Raw genomic sequence first — 20,888 nt, forward strand, 5'->3', positions numbered from 1 at the left:
AATGTCTATTAAGAATAAAGCAGATTAGTGGGTAACAGGTCAGAGGGTAGGCTGTGCAGAGCGTGAGGAGGTGGTGTTTGGAAGTCTCCTCTGGAACAGGTGTAGTAAAGTGTGTGTAAGTGCTGAAGCCAAATGAACAGCTCTTGCATGCTCCTGCCATTTGCCGCAAATCATCTCTGACCATTGTCTTACAGTATGGTAAAACATATTGGTTTGTGTGCACCTGTGAGACCATGCCCCATATCTTCTCTTAAGGATAAAGCTTTCTAGCTCTTGTAACTTGTTTTTCTCTCTGTCCCCTCCCCCTAAACTAAAATACTGTTACTAAATATAAAGGAATATTTTAAATCCTTCATAAAACTAGGGAAGACTTCCCCCAGTCCTTGTGGGAAAAACATGCTCTGCAATCAGAAAGCAAGTTGGTGCTGATTCTCTCAGCTGGAAGCCTTCCTAAGGTTGTAAAATGGCAGATGAGTAGTTTGAGTAGTCTCTGCTCTGTATGTGATGGACTTTTCGTACTCCCCCCTCACCCTTGGTCTGTATAGCTGAGGAGAAGAGCCATGGCTAAAATGTTAAAATTAGTCTTTTCTATAGCACCCAGCACATACTGTAATAAACAGTGAATTTTTATTATGCAAATACTATGCTGCTATTCCTACCAAGAAGAAACAAAACAAATCTATTTATCCTGTATCTGTTTGTTGCTCAGGTCCTCTTAAAATGTTGTCTTTTTCCTTGTGTTTTTCTTTTCAGTCACATGAGAGGTGATGTGAAATATTTTCCTGTAAATTATTTGTTCACTTTAAAAGGAAGAAATAGAGATTAGTGTGACAACATCTTAATGCTTGTGACTTCCATTACACTCCTCGTGATTTTGGGGAGCTTTCTTCCTTTGGTTACTTCCAGCTAAACTTTGTGTCAAAGCTGTAACAGACTTCTTCCTTTATGCCGGAAAAGGCTGATAAGAAGTGATAATTCTTAGGACATGGAGATCTGTACAGAGGTACTGTTCCTGAATTTTGTTTTTAACTTTAACCCAATTTAGTTTTGTTGTTGTTAAATATAACCCAAGCAACTGTTCATATTTTATTAATAACTCCTGGGTTTTGAAAATCTCCAAAGTTACCTGTAGAAGTTTAAGTTGGGGAGAAAAATCCTGTTCAAAAATCAAATGCACAAGTCTGGACTAGTGACCTTGGATTCTCCCTTATAGACTGAAGCAGGCCAAAAATTAACTCTGCCTGTTTCTTTCCAACAACTAAAGGGTGTTTTGGAGTAAGTAGCTCAAACTTCTATGTCTAATTTTTAGACCTTTGTAAGAAGAGATTAGTCCTACTGTTCAGGTTAGGTCTGAAAGAAATTAATGGTTGGCAATGTCAGTAATTGCATAACCCTTACTTGGTAAGGACTGAGATTGAAGCATGTAAGAATGTGCTCTGCTGTTTGGATATTAAAAATGGCTCTCCATCGCTATGGTCTTGCACCAATGAAGACACAACTCTTCTCATGGTCACATCATGGAGAAAAATTAACTTTTTAAAAAGCGATTTTTAAGTGAAAGTCACCAGTTGCAGGAACAGGGCTGGTTTTTTAGCTGTTTGGGACTGTCTGGTAGCAATTCAATGAATAAACCAATTGAAAGTTCATCTGATTTGTTGGGAAACTATACTTTCCCAGAAGCACAGCTCATTTCATGCCTCTTGACTTGATCTTTGGCATGTTTTGTTCCTGTCAGTCTAAATACCTGCTTTGCTTTCATTTAAGCCTTTGCAGTCAGATGTTGAGAGAGTCCAATCTGCAGAAGAATTTCTTTAGGCCTGCTTGAAATTGGTTTCTGTACACTAATAGGATTATTCTTTCTAGGAATAGATTATCCTTGAATGCAAGTGCCCTTTTAGCCAAAATGGAGGTAAAGCTGTTTCTTAAAATTAATCCACCCAAACAACAGTTCAATGCACCATAGTGAAGCTTCAGTTGTACTTCAGAAGAGCTGTAGAAGTTATTTGGAATGTGAAAGAGGGAACAGCTCTTAATTTTGGTCTTTTTTCCTTTTGTCTAGACATGAACAGAACATTTCCAGATAATGTAAAATTCCGCAAAACTGCCGATCCATGTTTGCAGCATGCACTCTACAACGTGTTGGTGGCATATGGGCATCATAATAAAGCAGTAGGATATTGTCAGGTATGTAATCACTGTTCTTTAGACAATACTGCATTTCAGCATGGTAATTGTTCTTGTCCATTTGAATGTGTGTTTTTTAGAAGCCCATCCACAAACTATTTCTGTTTTTAAAATTGCCCTGGAGGAGGGGAGTGGGGTATGAATTGCTTCAGGCAAATTCAAATATCCCTGTGAGTTACTCCATGGCTGTTTTCGTAGCTAGCTTGATCATAATTGGCTCCATTTGTTAGCTGCAAAATAAATATTTTATCATGCATGGTTATACCGAGATTAGTTGCTTTGTAGAGGAAGAGAAAGCGAGCTTGCCTTTCCCACTTCCTCCCTCCTGCCATCTTTCCCAAAACAGTCCTTCATATGTACAAAGCATCATGAGATCTCAATTTCCTTTGTTTTCACTGTCATGTTTTTCAAAATACAGAAACACCAACATTAATGTGACATCATGTAGTTGGGGGCTGGTAGCATTTATTTGGTGCCAGTCTCCCAGTATAGATAAGGCAAGTAGGAAGAAAATTTCTTTGAAGTTCAACCTGATACTGCTTTGATGGCAGCTCAAAAAAGCTTCTGTTGTCACTGTCAAGTACTGTAAAGTTTCCTGTGGGACACAAAGAAGATAAAAGCTGATTCATGACAGTCTGACAGTCAAGAAAAAAAGCGTCTATCTTTAAGGATCATTAAGAAGCAGGAATTGTCATAAGCAGAACATGTTTTCAGTTCGCTTAAGTCCTCTCCTTCCCCCCCCCCCTTCCTCAGCAAGGATATGTGTGCTAACATATACCTCTTGTTAGTTGAGAAAGTTAGTACAGTAAATACAACTGCTCCAAAGTTAAAAGAATATGAATAGTATTTACTGAAGTCTGGAGAGAAGGAGACTTAGAGGGACTTAAACCTACACCGAAGTCACTAAAAAAACTTTTTGTGTATCCTAAGCAGTTTACTCCCATTCTTCAAAAGATGGGTGATTTTTATTATTGTCAGTAAGATGTATTTATTAAAATATAATTTTAATATTTTTATAATAACAGAAGGGGTAGAATTATGAAGACTCACTTTTGCAAGTGTCAGGCTCCTATGTAGAGGTGGTTATACACAACATAACACATACACAACTTCTAAACCATGGTAGCTTCTACTCAAAATACATGTCCAATTGTTCCTAAAATGTTTTGGTACATTAACTGTTTATTGGGCTAATAAAAGAAGAAGATTAAAAAAACCTTATGTGGTTTCTTTGCATGTTTAAGTCTCCTCAGAGGATGTTATTATATGTACTGGAGCAAGTGGTTTGTATACAGCCTTTGGATGACTTAAGCAGCAACAGCTTGTAAAAGCTGCTGGAACTGCAAGTTTAAAGAGTGTTTGGGTCAGGCATTCTCCTCCTGTAGCCTCACTGTCTACCTGCAGGTGAGGTGTGTTGTGTTTGTATTGCTCATCTAATACAGCTGTGTTTTGGTTCTGATCAAAGCAGTTTTCAGTTACACTGGGCCAGGGCTTTGGAATTACAAAAAAAAAAAAAAAGAAAAGGAAAGTTGAAAGTAAAGTGTAGACTACTAAACTTTTAATTTTCCTCTCCTTGATCTTTGTTAATAATTCTTGTTAGCTGTCATCATGTAGGTTTAACGGGTTACTCAACCATGGCCTCCATTATTAGATTTTACTTAATATGCACACTTTGTAGAACTGTAGTAACTTAGCCCTTAATCAAAAGAAATAAACTGGAAACTGTTAAGATAAGTGTGTACATAAAACCCTTTTTTCTGTTTCAGGGCATGAACTTCATTGCTGGATACCTGATTCTTATTACAAAGAATGAAGAGGAGTCCTTTTGGTTGCTAGATGCTCTTATTGGAAGAATATTGCCTGGTATGCTAAAAACATAGATAGTTGTATTCATATATTGGACCTTGGCTTTTATTTTTGCATTCTTCTCCAGTTTTAGAGGGTTTAGATGTTAAAATGGACTTGCCTGGACTGAAGATTTTTCTAGGGTCCTGGAAAAACAGCACACAGGCAAAATTTGCCCATGTTTTCTGGTCAGATTTTAGTTTTGAAGCAGTGGTTAATGCTTGTTGATTTGCACTCCGTCTTCTCACTTCCTACTTATATCTGTTAGGTAGGTGTCTTCTTCTATCAGTATGAAGCTGGGGAACAGGGCTTGGAAAGCTGTCTGGGATTTGGCACTTCTGTTTGCAGGAATGTAACACAACACACAGACAGTGATGGCAGAGCAGAACAAAGATGGGAGATGTGCACAATTTGAGCACCGAGCCTGAAGTAGGAATTCCCAGTGGCTCGGCAGGAGGCAATGTGAGCTTTTTTCAGAGGTTTTTGACAAGGTGGTGGTAGTTCCTGCTGTGTCTCCCTCTTCTGAGTGGAAAATTCTTGGACACTTTACACTGTGATTTTGCAGCAAAGCAAACAAGTGTCAAAATCCCTGTCTGTATGGGAAGTTCTTGATAAGGCTCTGTTACAATCCATGGTGATCTAGCCAGGCTGGTCAATAGAGTCCAGAGGGAAATTCAGCACACCCTAAGCTATAGACAGTATCTGCATCTGGTCTGTTCAGTAGCTCTCTGGGTTCCCTTGCCTGGATCTCTGGGTTTGCAGGAGGTGTTTATACAATTAGTTTTGTCCCCTGTATAAGCTGAACCTCACTGTACATGTTTAAAACCAAAAGGCATGAGGCACAGCTATGTTTTATACTCCTATAAAATACATTTGGGAATGTTCTTTCTTGAGATTTAATTACAGCGGGAGAATGGTTTCATCATGAATTCCCATTAGCATTGCACAGGACTGACTACAGCTACACCTGTAATGTATGTGGAAAGTCTAATTGGAAGACTAATATGAAGTGGAAGACTAATTCCTTATTGGCCCAGTTTTGCTTTTGCACAGATCTTTATCTCAAGTGGTTGGAGGCGGAATTCAGTATTATACTGTCAACTAAGAGCTGGTCAAGGACATCAAGGTTGATACTTCCGCTTTTCTTTCTTTCTTGTTTAAGTTTAAACAAAAAAAAGGTATAATTTTTGTTCTCTTATTAACAGAAAGGTCTTTTAGAAATAAGGAGGAAGAGCTGGGAGAGTCTTTTCATGCTTTTGAATGACTGTAAGAAATTATCTTTTACACTGAATCCACCATGTAGGAACTTGGATTTTCCTTGTGAATGACCAGGGTGGGTGGGCTTTGTTTCCAAACTGAAAGAGTAGAGGGAGGCAGGGAGTGCTATGAGTTGTTGAATCAATCTGCAAATATTTGACATTTTGCAGCCTTAAAGTTTACTTTCAAGCTATAAAAATAGTCTAAAGAAATCAATTGTCTGTTGCTTTTGTTCTGCCTCGAGAGCTGTGTAAGCTGCGCAAACAGGTAGGAGATGGGGCTGCTGTCTGCCATATGACCTGTCACTGGCTGACATGGGTGGATGTTTTTTCTTTGACACCACTGTGTGAAGGATAAGGCCCTCAGTAAAAGACAAGTTTCATTGTGAAGTGATGTGTGGAAACTTTTGCTGTAAATCTTCTCAGTAGTCTTATATGTTTTTATTTGAGGCAAGAGAGGTAGAGTCAGAATTTTATGTTCGTTGTTTTTAGTAGGGAACTTAACTCAGTTTGTCATAAAACCTTTAAAACCTTCAGTTCTTCTTGTATATCTTTCTTCTATGCTTTGCTGATACCTAAGTGACAAAAGCTGCTCTTAGTTTTCCCTCTTGTTGAATTTATCTTGGGCAAGCGGCATTGGTGATGAGAAGAAACTCATAACATTTAAAAAAATATTTTTATCCCTTTTATTCCCACCACTCTCCTATATCGTCCTTGATTTGTGTATTTATAAAATTAAAAGCATGATGGATAAGATAATTGGCATAATTTCAGTGAAATACTGTGTGTGCATATGTGAGAGAGAATCAGGCAGACAGACTGTATCAGTAAAGAAACTTACTGGGCTAAGTAGTTACTACCCTTCTGTTACTAGTGCAAGGTACAGCACATTTCAGTTTTAAAGCCATACAGATATTGGTTCAGAAAGCAGAGAGGCATTGTATATTTTCCATATCTTTAGAGGGAAAATTAGCAATAATTTTTGTTGGATACTAACAGTTCAATCAACCAACGTTTTTTCCATTAGTTTCCTTTTGGATGCTCTTTTCTTGATCTGTTTACACTATAATCTCCATGTTTTCCCCCTGTAGTTGCAACAAATATGCCTCCAGGTCATGTCCTCATTTTCGAGTGTGTCCTGTTGCTGCCAGTGGTGGTTTAGGACAGTTTAGAAAAACATTCTCTGCCCTCTGCAGTGTCCCTATGGATGCTCCCTCCCCTGCCCACACACATTTAATTACATTAAACAGCCGCTCCAGTACCTTGATGCTGAGAGTGGTCTTTTGGTCAGCCGATGAGCTGAGCCAGCCACAGATCAATGTCATTGATTGGAAAATGCACAGTGTGACGGATGGGAGCATTCTGGGGAAGTGACAGAGAATGGGAGCCCATCAGTAGAGGTTTTCTGGCCGAATTGTTCTGTTACATCCAAATGGAGTTAGCACAGCTGGAAGAGAGAGCCAACAAAAATTGGGATTTGGTTTGTTGGTGTGTGGAGGTGTGTGCATGCCATTCATCTGCCTGAATGTAGCACTGCTGGGTACGGCTGGGTGAGGCCAGAACGTTCCTGATTCTGCTGAAGGCAAGCTCATGAACAGCCTGTCAGCTGCTCAGCCAGGGTTTTGGAGGGATTAGGAGCATATCATTTAAATGCAGCAAGGGAGGGAAGAATTATTTGTTTAACAGAAGTTTTGGGTGTTACCAAACTTGTTTTGATTCCCAGGCTCATTCAGATGGCTGGAGCAGACAGTATTGCCCACAAGAAGCAGTATGGATTCAATTCAAACTCGGAGTGGATGTGCCTGCAGTTTGTACTCAGCATAGCTCTAATGTTTCTGTTCTTTTCATTACTCTGACTCTCATTGAGAAATTTATGTTCTGTTGAAGAAATACTGGAGAGGTTGCTTTAGAAAGTACCATGTAGTGGGACCTTTTAACTGTGGTACTTCAGGATGTAATTTAAGGAGTATATTTGTCATGGCTTACATATTTGTGATTAAATGGTGAGTTTAAGAGAAGAAAAACTTGACAATTTGTTCTCACTTTAGCATGTCAGTTATGCTTATATATAGCAGACTAATTCCCCTCCCTCCACCTCCCCGCAGTGGTTCTCAGTCTGGAAGCAGCAGTGTTTTATCAAGCTAAAATTAGTCTACTGGACTATTATAATGGAGTTACTGAAAACCAGTTGTAGATTACTCCTCCAGTGGTCAGAGAGGTCTCATGATTTCTGCACTAGCTTGTTCACAGCCAATTTTATATCCTTTTAATCTTGTGTCACTGCTGACTTTTGGGGGTGAAAAGGTCCCCTTTTGTGCTTGCTCTTCATGTATTTGTAGGGTACAGTCAATTAATTTTATGTTTTTTCTGACCAAGCTACAGCAGTCAAACTTTTCTCTTGCATAAAACTCTTCTGTGTCCCCATTTTAGCTTAATAATTATTTTGCATGCTTGTTCCAGTTTTGATCAGAATTGATTTTTTTTTAATTTCTTTTTGAAACTTGATCACAATGGCACCTTTTTTTTTTTTTCTTTTTTTCAGTGGAAAATCACCTAGTGCCTTGTGCAGTGGCTCTTTTCACAGCAGAAAGTGTTTTATTTAAGAGAGAAAAACTGTAGGACCTCCCTTTCCTTTTTTCTCTTGCGGCACTTTGGTTTTTATTTGTGATCTCTGTAATAATGCATGTGCTATTGCTCCTCTCTCATTGTCAACAGATGTTTTTTACACAATGTATAGGAATTCATAACACCTTTTCACTAAACTTTATTTGCACATTCTTGTTGTTTTAAATATCATGTGTCTCTTACTCCAGTCTTTTCACTGTTATTCTGTTGGGCCTCATGTATTGTCATGGGACAGTATCTCTTAGTTTGGGATTGTTAACAAATACCAGCTTTTTCTTTTTCTCCAATGCTCTAAATAAAAATCTTACATGAGGTTTAGCATTCTTCAAGGATCAGTCTGTCAACCTTCCTTGAGCTGGCTGCTTTTTAGCCTTTTGTTTTAAAATTTATTTACCCACATGTACTGCCTGGTTGTTTATCAATTATTAAAAATGAGAACAGAGTTGTGAATGATGAAATAGTTCCCTGCAGTCCACTACTTTAGTGACTAACTGGCATTATCTGCAAGGACATAAGGTGCAAAGCGAGGTGTCACTTTGCTGGGTAGCCTAGTGACTGCTGGTTAAGGCAATGTCTGCATGCTGAGATAATGGTTATCTAACACATTTCTGTTGAGCTCTCTATGGTTTGCAATTGTATCAGCCAGAGACTTGCAGGTACTGTTGCACAAGAGGGTTAGGCATAGTAGTGAATAGAGACATGAATATTTTAACTGAATGATACCATAGCTACATATCAAACTCTTGTATGTCCTTCTCTTTTGAGTGATTCATGTTACAACATTCTTTTAAGTCCCCATGATACAGACTTCCAGGTTTGAAGGGAAGGACCACTGGAGAAATGCAGAATGATGTACTAACCTGTGAAGTATTTTTATTTAGACTGTTTGCTTTTAATTGCAGTTAAACATGTATTTGTTATGTTTAATTTATTTAAATACCTTAATTGGGTATTGCCAGGGAACCTCAGAATGCAGAACTGGCTTTGCAGCTGTCTTTTAAGACCTGCATCTTGAAAGGGGAGTAGAACTGTTTCACACAAAGCACTTTATTTAGCTGTGTGGGTAAAATCACTGCTTGACCTCAACTGAGCTGAATTTGCAGCCTGCAGTGGGGACTGTTGTGACGAAAAGCATGTCCTTTCACAGAGAAGACTTGAGCACCACAGGCATGTGCTTTTGGTGTGGAAAACTCCTTGCAAGGCTGTGTGTGACATACACAACGTCATATTTGCAAAGTAGATTTTGGTAACCAAGCTTTTTTTATAGCCCAAACAACCCAGAAAATTTCAGGAAATCGATCAGTTCTGGGCTGTTTGCTTGTCTTCCTGCTCTGGCAGCAGTCAGCTACAGGGCCACGGGTTGGCAGAATTCTTGCTCATCCTTAGAGTTCCTCTGTGATTTCCTGTGAAGCCATAGTGGTGCACACCTCTGGAGTACAACATCTACTCCAGCTACTACTAGGAGACAGGAATGTTTGGCTGATCAGCTGAATAATTAGGAGCTTTGAAATATGGGACTTAATCATGTTTTACTGTTAACCACCAGCCATGATGAGAGCATTAATCATTGAACATTAGAGGTCAGTCAAATTTACCTAGGAATTAAGCATGCAGTGTCCTGTTAAGCTGAAGGTGGACTGAAGGAATCATGTGCCTGTATTTAGAAACTGTGATAAGCCTGAAATGCTCATTACTTACAAATCTAAACTGCTAGGGGATTTGTGAGACTCGAGCAAGCAGGAAATGAGTAACTGATGGGGTTTTTTTCTCTTTGAAGTTATGTATGTATTTATACCTTTGAAATATTTTATTAACTTTATGTATCATATCCCCCTTTTTCCCCTCCAGTCACAAACCTCATCAATGAAAGAAAAATCCCATTATTTAGTAGGTGTGCTTTAGGTGGCTGGGTAGAAATCTTACAGCTTTGTCTGAAACAGAAGTTTGCTGTATATGAGAAGAATATACATGCTGTCAGCCTTAATTTTGTGAGGAAACATGCTAAGTTTCAGTCATGCAGCAAAAGCACTCATAGTGTTTAAAAATATTGTGTTCCTTGCTATGGCTGTATTTACACTGGAAGCAGGACCTATTCCACCAAAAAAGTATGCCTCTTTCCTTCTGATGAGCAAGCTGCCTACTGATGTAATTTGACTATGTTGAACTTGAAGTATCTTCAGTAGGCCTTCCATGGTACTACTCTGGGTAGGACTACAGCCTTTGGCTCTCTGTGCAGGCAGTGGTATTTGCAAGTTTATCTCCCTAGTAAATCAAAGTTTCATCCCTTTCAAAAGCTACCAGCAAAATAACTTGTCGGATGAAATCTTACAGGACTGATCAAAGGTAGAATTCCCTGGCTGCATACAAAGGAGGAATGTAGGTAGAGTGGTACAAACACAGAAGTTTGGGTTTGGGAGAAGAGGTTACCTTTTATTTGGATGTGTAAAAACCAATTAGCGGCCAAGCCTTGGCATGTAGCACAAGGCTTTCTTAATGGATGCTTTATATTTTACTGGAATAGCCATGTTGAAGGAATGTTCCATTTTGGTTTTTAGTTTTAGCTAGTGACTGTAGTTTTGACAGAGCCACCTCCATGTTAGAGGGATTGTGCTGTTTTACCTGTGGAATTAACACAGCAAAGGCACAGAGCCAAAGCAAGTAGCTTATTTCATTCCACTGTTTGTTTGTTTGTTTGGGGTTTTTTTATTTGCTTTCTGATGGTCAGCCAGGGCTCTGCATGTTCAATTGTAATTTTAATAATAGAAGCTTCCTGAATGTCACTTTGAGAGTAAGAATCATAATATAATTGCTGACAGATGTATGATGGGGTTATACATGCTCAATGCAGATCCTAATATACAGTTTTGTATTTTAACTTGTAAATTCCTGTAAAATGTATTCATATGCTTGAAGTAAGCTGTGTATAAAATACCAAGACTCATAAAACTGGAAATGTAACTGGATTTGCTATATAAGAAGCCAGGTGAGGAAACAGCAGTCATTCCCTCCCATTGTGGCCTTTCAGTACTTAAAGGGAACTTTTAAAAAAGATGGAGAGCAATTTTGTACAGGAGCAGATAGTGATAGGATGAGGGGGAATGGTTTTAAACTAAAAGAGGGGAGATTTAGATTAGGTGTTAGGAGGAAATTCTTTACTCAGAAGATAGTGAGGCATTGGAAAAGGTTGCCCAGAGATTTTGTGGATGCCACATCCCTGCAAGTGTTCAAGGCCAAGCCAAGATATCTGCAGAGTCCCTTCCAAACCATTCTGAGTGCCTCTGCAGCAGACTCATTTGGCCAGAGCTTGTCTTTGTGAAATGTCCTAGCGTTGGTTTGAAAGAGAGATCCAAGGACCACTGCTAGTAGTGTACTCAAACTATAAATCACTCTTAGTAAAAATCCTTGCTATATTTTTGTTGGAATTTGCCTTGTCCTAATTTGTAGGTATTACTTCTTTTTAAGACTTTCTCTTACTATACTGAAAAGCCCAAAATGGCTTGCATGTTTTCTCTATGAACTGGTCGACTTTGCTTTTCATTTTTCTTATATAAATTCTACAAAGAAGTTCCTTACAGAGATCAGCTTTTCTTAGTAGTGTTTATAACCTTTTCTTTCATGTCCTTTCCACTTCTTCAGCTTCCTGCCTTAAATGTGAATATCAGAGCTGGATGCAGTTTTCTAACCTCAGTTTTGCTATTGTCATATACAGAGATGACATACCCTCTCCTCAGTAGTTAATATATCCAAGGATTCCTTTGGCTTTTTCTGAGTTAAGATGTGCTTACTCTGGATTTATTGTATTTTCAAGTTGAGGTACTGCCAAATTGTGGGTTTGGTTTTTTTTCAATTGCTCAACTCTATTACTAAGTGTTGGTTTTTTTGAAATATGTATTAGTATGAAGAAGCATTGACAGCAGGCTTTGGTGTTGTTCCAAAATATAGTAAAATGCACATGCAGCATAGTTGGCTACATAAGGAATGTGTTTTTGGAAGGAGATGTGCTTTGAGAGTAAAGGAAATTAAGAAAATTATGTGCAGTGTACAGTGGTAACTTTTGTCCACCTAAATGTACAAGAAGTGACTGTTTACTTTTAGAGAGGTGCCTGGGAAATACAACCCTGCCTGCTTCATGTGTTTTATGTTCAGAAGACTTGAGTGCTTTACTAATCTGCCAGTTTATGGCTAGTGGAGAAGTCTAACTTGTTCCTCTTATAGTTTGAAAACCTGTTGCTTCAAGTTTAAAATTAATTCTCTTGTTAGCTTTAAGTAAGAGGATTGTGGCTTTCATTCCCCTTCTCTTCAGAGTAAAGGATAGCCAATACCAGGCTAGAACTGTATGTGTTGGTCCAGCTCTCAATTTATGGTGCCTGCTTCTGTCCCAGTCTGAAGTAATGTGCTCAGTGGTCCCTATGGCCTGGTTCTGGTGTTCTGGTAAAGAGCTGACGAAAATGTAGCACTGGGGTTATTCTTAAGTGTGAGAGGATATAAATGCTGTGTTTTTTGCTGAGGTGTTAAGAATAATCTTGTCAGTGCAGTGAACTGATAATATCCTTCCTAATCCCATGGAGGAATTAAAAAAGCACAAAACCAGGAATCCTTATTCAACCAAAGTCATCAGCCATTAAGACTCACTGCACAATTGTAAACTCTTTTTTTTTTTTTTTTTTTAGTTTGTTTTCCCAACAGGCATGATAAGCAATTGTAGTTTTTAATGCTTGTTCATGAATTTCCTCTCTATTTGAGGAAATTGGTGATAAGTCTGTCAGTGTTTTGTGAATTAAAAGCCTTGGCTCCTGGGGCCATTGTCAGCCCAGTAAGCTGCAGTAATGCTTCTCCAGTAATGCTTCTCCAAAGCACGCAACTCTTTGGGCAGGCGCAATTCAGAGAGTGCAATGACTGGAGTCAGGCCAGGCTGTTTGGAAACAACTGAGTGAGGAATACCTTGTGTCCCCTTGTGTCTGTCAGCTAAGTGATATTATGAAAAAAACACTATCCACAACAGGAGCAATTCCAGTGGTAGTGGATATGAAGAGGGGAGAGAGGGAAGAGAGGAGAGCTGACCCAACAGTATTTTGCTCAGACTTGTATCTAAGGTATGAGAGAGCGTTTTGGTAGCTATAATTTTAAAGTGGACTAGTTTTTAATGATGCAAATGTCTCTACTGAGCAGCACATAACAGAGCTAGTATGTCAATAAATAATTAACATAGCCAGTTTCCTTCTCTATAACTAGAATGTCTGAAAGTTTCATTTGTGCTTTTGAACCTGCCGCTAACTTCAGTTTGTTTTTCTGAGAGGTTACATATGAAGTCTCTGTTTCTTTGTATTTCATCTCTGCCTTCTGCAGTGTCTGGAAGGATGTCATCTTTCCATTGTCTTCGTAATTAAAGAGCATCCTTCTTCAGTTTCCAAGGGGTAGGTAGCTACTACATCTGCGCAGAATCCCCCTGTGCTGTGTGAAATGGAAATGGGAAACCAAAGGGCTCTTTCTCCTCCAGAGGATCCATTTTTCCAAGTTTGGGACCAGAAGCAAAGATGGATACAGGCAGATGGGATGGTATTATGTAGAAACAACCAACCATTGCCTTTTTGTGCTTGCTGAAAAGGTATTAATAGTAAGTTATTCGTCAAAATATTATTATGCTAAATGTTGTGTAATCTCAATGTGAATGATACAGCTACTGCTGGTTCTTGTGTGAGTTCAGTACTATAGGACAGAAGTTCTGGGTCAGCTTGGTTTGATGAAGGAAAAGATAAAATATGGCTTGAGCTTGTTTTGGGTTTGAATTTTTTTTTTCAGTTCCTTGGAGGATTAGGAACTTGTATTTTAAAAATAACATAGTCAAGAGTTTTTAGCTTGCCGTTTAACCACGTATCTGCAGGATATTGCTCTGGCCAGGACATCTTCAGGGGGTCACTCTGGCCTGATACTGCAGAAGGAATTGGCAGTAGTTTTGGGTTTCCTCCTTTTCCTGTTGTGGCTTTCTGATTTCTTCCCAAACTCAGGTTGTTCAACTTTGTACACCAGGTTCATGATGTAGATACTTAGAAGACATGAAAAATGGTCCATTTTAAAGTGAAGGATTACTAAAAAAGATTTTTTTTTTTTTCCCCACAAGTGCACATGGTGGAATCTGCTTCTGTTTAGACTTCAAATGTAGAAGATGTAGAACCGAGTGCTTTTCATGAAGTTGGCCAATTCTGTTCCTGGAAACCTCTGATTTTTTGCCTGCTAGCACTTAGGCCTGCTCTATTTATCTCTTCTGGATTCCAGTGAAGTCTGGTAGCAAATGGTAATGTGCATCTCCAGTGAAGAGACATTTTTGAATGTTGCATGGTATAAAAAGAAACTATTTTTGCTGTTTGGAGAGGATAGAGAATGTTATCGTCCTCATCATCACACACAAACAGCTCTCATGGACGTTATAAACATATTCTTGTGAATAAAACATTTTTACATTGCTTTTGATTGTGAGAAAAGTTATATCAGCTAATTTTTAATTTTTCAGTTTGGTTTGGATCACCAAGACAAATCACTCTGTCTCAGGCTGGCTATGTAAGCTCTTGAACTAATAGTTAGAAATGCTGGGAGATAAGCAGCAGAGCTGAGGTCTTGTTTTGGGTATTTCTGTAACGCTGAAGAATTTAGTTCCAGTAGGAGTATGTATATTTAACCTGACATACGCACAACAGACTTGAAGAATTCTTTTTTTAACTTCTGCAGCTCTGACTTATAGCCTTAAATTATCTCTACAAGAGTACTGCTTCTTAAACTTTTATTTTTGGAAGCTCTTAATCTATTTGTATCAGAGAACAAGGTCATACAGTCCCTACAAGCTTTATCCTTATTTCCTACAAATCTCATTACTGTCTGGAGCACAAGCAGACAGGGATGTCTTAGTCCTGGACATCCTGGTAGGATTCAGAGAGGTGCTAATGACTGTGATAGGGAGACAGTGAAGTGTAGTTTAAGGAATATTTCTTTGCTGAGCTAGAACAAGTTTCCAGCTCAGTGACTGGATGCCACAGTGCAGTGTTAGTAACAAACAGCCTTTTGAACAAGGAAAAAAGTCCCTTCATCTAGTCACGTGTGTTATACTGTAGCAATCAAGTACCTGGCAGTTGGTGAATCCGTCTTTTCCTGTTAGCTGCCTGACTCCAAGAGGAAGAACATGATGATCTCAGCAGAGGTGCTCCTGTTTGTGGTCAGGACTTTGATGAGAAAGGGTGAATTCCATGCGGGGTGCTGCCCACATTGTCCTCTGCTGCACTCCTAAACTTTGCAAGGCACCCAAAATCCATAGGCAGGTGCTCAGAACAATGGACTAGGCAAAGCAGGTGCATGTGGGTAAGCAACACATAAAGGAAAGCTGAGAGGAAGGGATGGAAGGCCTTGGATCAGTCTACAGGAGCTTGAAAAAGCACAGCTGCAAATTGAGAAAGTTTTCATATAGACATTTTTCTGGAATTTAGCAATTACAATAATAATTGATAATACAGTATTTGTTGCCTTCCAGAAGATGATGTGATGAAAAGTAACATAGTGTGTGGTCACCTAAAAATTAACAGTATCACTTCCATTTGACAATTTGAAGAAAAAAAGGAAGCAATCCGGCTTTGTGTTTTTTCAGGGGAATAAGATATTGTCAGAGGACTTTCCTATAAACCAACCTACCTCAACAGATATACAACATAATTAGCCTACCTTTTTTTTTTTTTTAATTAGTAAGTGGCAGATTAGGAGCTGTTACTGACTCAGGTCAGTTCTGGGTCATCAACTGCTCAGTATTTTGCCGCTTGTTGAGAGGGAAAAATAATTAAGATGCTAATTAAATGGGGATCATGCAAATCTAGAAATTTCAAATAATTTGTAAGACAAGATATGGAAGGAACATAAAGCTAATGTGTTTTGATGGCAGGTGAGTAAAAATACTGCACTGTATCTTGTGAAAAACAGTTTTGTGGTGTATGGGAGAGGTCGGTTTGTGTAGGCTTGTTTATAAACAAGGATATTTTGACTTCAGGGAGAGACTCTGGGCAGAGCAGGCAATTATAAAGTATCAGGAAAATAGGGCACACAGTGAAACATTTGCAACAAGGGAGAGTTGCAGGATTTTTGCCGAGGGGACATTTCTGGAAGGCTTAGTGACTGGGAATCTCTAGCAAATAAGAAGGGAATAGAAGAGCCATGTAGGTTAAATGTTACCAAGCACTTTGGCACTGAACCAAGTTACAAAATCACTTTCCCTAGTGAAACCAGATGTGGACTGTGAAAGGTGTTCCTTGTAAACGATCTGTGGGTGAGTTTTGCACAAATATGGGGTCCCCCAGAAATATTTCTGAAGGATTTGAAAATGTGTCTTTCCTAATTTGAGGAGCTAACTTTATATACATACATTTATGCATAGAATTTATACATACATTTATGTATGTATATACAGCAAAAAAAAAAATTATAATTGCATATTAATTATGTGTAATAATACCGAAAGTAACTACAATTAATATATAATAATTACATGTAAGAATGTCTTGGATGTAGATTCTTTTAACCTAACTTCTGCTGTGAAGTGGCAGTTAATATCCTGGAGGAACCCTGCTACTCAGTTACTGGTATTTGCATAAATCGTTAATCACTCCTCCCAGCGGCGCTGGGCTGAACATTGCAGTGCTGTGTCCCTGGGCACATGGGAGCCGCTCCTGCTGCACGAGGAACGGCAGGAGGCTGCCCCAGATAGATGAATAGTTCTTTTTTTTCCTTTCTGTCCAGCAGTACAATCTAACAGACTTGAATGAAATTTTAATTTACACCAAAGCTTCCTGGCTGCTTCAGTAATTCACAGAGTGATGCATCCACGTTGACTGTCTGTTAACTTTTTGCTTGCCAGTGCGCAGAAGGCTGGGTAGGTGTCTGGTTGTGTTCTTGAGATCCTGACATTTGCTTTGCTGTACAAATTAAAAATAGCAGCTGCTGTTGGTTTCACGTATCGGATGATTGCAGCAGAGCAGAGAGCGAGTGGGCTGTTGTCCTTCCTCCGGAGGACATTCAACAGTGGTAACTTGAAGAAGTTTAAGTGCTCACACATCTCAGGAGCACAAAAAAAAAATAGTTTGTGGATATATGAGAAGAGGAGGAGGGGTAGGAAAGGTTCTGTTATTTGTAATTTGTTACTTGAGATTTGATTAGTTTTTCACTTACAATAAAGAAGCATTTTAAAAAAGGTCTACTCAGCTGATGAATGCATTTCAGTTCACAAATGAGCATAACACTAACACAACATATGAAGAAAGAGAGGTGTTTGTGTTGGTTTTTGTGTGACAACTCCATTTGGATTTAATACACTTTTTCATGGGAATACTTGTGTTTTAGCTCTCAGAGCTTTCCCTACAAGCAATTGAAAGGCAAATGGTTAAAAGGAATGTATATAGTGGCAGTGACTCTAACTCTGTAGAGGAGTTTTACATATCAGTCTTCAATGGGAACAAAGAAAAGAATCCCAGACAGAGAAAGCTAGATTCCTAAAGGTTGAATGTGATGCTCCATAGCGCCATTAAAAGCTCCTGTAGATTTTCTGCAGTTTGGACAGGACAAATGAAGAGCAAATAGGTTGTGGGGTGGGAAGTCTGTTCAGGAAAACCATTGACACAGAAAAGAGTGGAGTATTAAACTGCTCTTTTGATTTCACTACAGAAATTAAAATGGTTACAAATGTACTGCATAATTTGGACATATTTTTAAACTTATTTGTGGAACTGGGAGGTTTTCTTAAAATTATTTCAGGCAAATGGACTTTGCTCTTTCTGATTCCTTCACCTTCATATAAACCATTAGCCTATGCTGTGTGTCTGGGAACCTTGGCAGAAACCATTTAAGACAGAGAAACCTGAATTGCAGCTTTCAAGAATCAGTGAAGGATAAAAGGCATAGAAAGGTGCTTTCTGTTACCAGTGATTTCTTCCTGCAAATAAAGTTAAAATAACATAGGTCTTGTCAGCAAAGCACTAGTGAACCATCAAAGGTTGCTTCCTAGGACTGGAGCCTTCAAATCCAACTTAAATGTTTCTGTCAACATATAAACCCAAAATATTAATTTCTTAAACATTTGTGTAATTCTTGTCCCTTGATGGGGCATTTGAACTCTTATGAACTGAAACAATCTTTTTCTTCCCTGAAGTATACCCTGAACTACTTGTTTATAGAGCTGAGATGCTTGGTATTCACTCCGTACCTTGGTAATGAAAATGCTTACCCTGACAAAGAGGCTGTGGAGTGACAGCCAGTGTGCTCTGTTGTTATTGTGAGTTTATTGGTCTAGTGCAGTGACCAGAAGAGTAGGAGGAGGTCTAATTTGAATCCCTGTCTTGCAGGTAAATTAAGCAGGAAGAGATGTTGTCTGAGGGATCTGTCATTCACTTCCTTTCAGAATTATTCTGTGAAAAGTGGGATTTTTGTGGCTTGGAGAAAGGAGAGAAAAACTCTTAAATTAATGGCTAGGTTACACTCTAGGAGAAGGGGTACCTGGCCTTCAGCACTCCTGCACAGCTGACACATCCTGAAGTTCACATTTCCAGTTTGTGACTGGACCCAGTCTAAAGGCTATAGGTCATTTTGGCTTGGTTTGTTTGGGTTTTTTTGTTACCTGTTTGAGTATTGTGTGGACTGGGAGTTGTGCAGCCCCCCAACATGGGAAGGAGGTGGTGGTTATATTGAACTGTTTAAATATTAGTAAAAGTTTTGTAGTTTAAGCTAGCAGTTTAAAAACTACCTAGATTATCCTTCCTAAGGAAGGAAGAGGAAATTGCCAAAAAACATCGGAGAGAAAGATACTTCAGTAGGCACGAATGAAGTGTTTGTGTAGAGGATCAGCCTTGGCTGAAAGAGAAGCACTGTATGACCATAGTGCAGAGATCTCCGTGGTGTGGTTTAATTTATTTCACCTTGAGATTCATAGGCTCAACATGCCTTTATACACTCAGTTGCACAGAACGTTCTCTTCAATTGCATGAAAAGATCATGTCCACAGATTCCTGAATTTTGGTTTCTTCTCTTCAAGATTATTACAGTCCTGCAATGTTGGGCCTGAAAACTGATCAGGAAGTCCTTGGAGAACTTGTGAAAATGAAAGTTCCAGCAGTGGCAGAGCTGATGGAAAGACACGGAGTCATGTGGACCCTAGTGGTGTCACGCTGGTTTATATGCTTGTTCATTGACATTCTTCCAGTAGAGGTAATTGGTAACAGAGTTCTCTTACTGTACACTCATACTTGTTTCATTTGTACTGCTTTAGTAATAATTACCTACTGGAATTCAATCTGTAATCTGAATTCTCTCCTTTCCTGCAGACTGTGCTCCGAATATGGGATTGTTTATTCTATGAAGGGTCAAAGATCATCTTCCGCGTGGCCTTAACATTGATTAAGCAACACCAAGCTTTTATTTTGGAAGCTACAAATTTCCCTGACATTTGTGAAAAATTTAAGCAGATCACCAAAGGAGCATTTGTAACAGAGTGTCACAGTTTCATGCAGGTAAATTCTCTGCAGCTTTTAGTTATTCCAAATTAAACCCAAGACTGACTTAGAAATGTTTTTCATTCAGCAAGATAGTTAGGAGAAATGTAGCTGTTGGGATTGCCAAAACGATGACGAATGTTTTTACATAAGAAACTCAAACCTTTCTAAGAACTTGTCTTAAATAATTATTATGTAATTCCACATATAGCAATCCATTTACATTCTTTGTCATACCAGGGAAAAAATTCTTTTTGCCCTTTTTACCAGTTAAGGCAGAAAGTCTGATGAGAAAATAATGATTTTAGTGCATTTTTTCAGTGGACTATGGATTGTGTTCCTGTGCTTTTTTTTTGAGGGTAATTGTAGTAGAGTATTGTAGAATAGACACAAAGTGAATTTTAAACTTGTGTTGATAAATTCCTGTGGTGCCAGAATATAAAGCATTCCGTTTAGAACAAAATGGTAGCACCAAGTTATCAGACAAAAAAATCATGAAGTGTGTACATCTTATGACAATCTGCACACTAAGAATTATTAATACAGTGGGTGCCAAATTGGTATAAAACATTAGATTTGGAAGTTAACTCAGAAGATGGAAACGTAAAAAAGGTTAGCTGCAAAAAGTAACAGGAGCATATCTGTCATAAATCACTTGGTCAACTCCACTGTCATTGGCTAAGTACACACAGAACTATATCCCAGAGGATGACTTTGACCACCCAAGAGTTCCATGCTCATATCAGATCTCTGTGCATAGGCCTGTCGTAGTAGGATGTCATTTATATTGTTTCATTTTTGCTCATATAGAAGAAAAATAAGCTAAACTTACTGGTGTTTGTGAGTCTCTTAATTAAAGGAGTAAGAGAAAAATCACAGGTACAGCTTGAATTCAGAAGGGAGATGTTTGAGGGGTTTTCCCATTCCATAAATACTTTAGAATAAGAGTTTTATTAAATGTTAACTGCCATGAGAACACCAATTCAGAGGATGATACTAACATTTGTCCTTGAAGGACTTTCCTTGCCCCCTTTAATTATGTTAAATTTTACATCAACTGTTTTTAGAAAATCAACTACCTTTTTCTTGCTGTTATCCTGAATAAAACAATTTATTTTATTTGTGTTAGTTACTGTAGTAAGGGGGCTTTGAAGACAGTTAAATAATCAGTTTACATTAGGTTCTTCTGTAACTTTGAAACATGTACTTTTGTGTTTGGATTTGTTTGGGGTTTTTTTCAGAAGTACAGATACAGGCAATGACAGCTGAGTATTTTATGCCTCCCTCCCCCTCAACAGAACCTTTGTTTTTAGTTTAATGCAATGCAGGCTCTTTCACCAGAAAGCTGTTTAGAACTGGTTCAATGACAATCTCATCTCCAGAGCTGTCATTTAACAACTCCAGGGAACTAAGGGGCCCACACATCTTAACCATAAAGTGCATAAACTTGTAGCTTGATTCACAGTTT

General features: G+C 38.6%; 1 protein-coding gene across 2 annotated transcripts in view; it reads left to right on the forward strand.

Moving 5' to 3' along the window:
- GRTP1 (growth hormone regulated TBC protein 1) overlaps positions 1–20,888 on the forward strand; it is a 33,574-nt gene that overhangs the window by 11,568 nt on the left and 1,118 nt on the right. For both annotated transcript variants that reach the window (XM_027675044.1, XM_027675046.1), the window contains 4 exons: positions 2,060–2,184; positions 3,951–4,047; positions 18,964–19,136; positions 19,253–19,438. In XM_027675044.1, coding sequence (XP_027530845.1) covers positions 2,060–2,184; positions 3,951–4,047; positions 18,964–19,136; positions 19,253–19,438 — 581 coding nt within the window. The remainder of the gene's footprint in view (positions 1–2,059; positions 2,185–3,950; positions 4,048–18,963; positions 19,137–19,252; positions 19,439–20,888) is intronic.

This window comes from Neopelma chrysocephalum, unplaced genomic scaffold (genome assembly GCF_003984885.1).
Source record: "Neopelma chrysocephalum unplaced genomic scaffold, ASM398488v2 Primary Assembly neopelma1_25, whole genome shotgun sequence".
Taxonomy (NCBI): domain Eukaryota; kingdom Metazoa; phylum Chordata; class Aves; order Passeriformes; family Pipridae; genus Neopelma; species Neopelma chrysocephalum.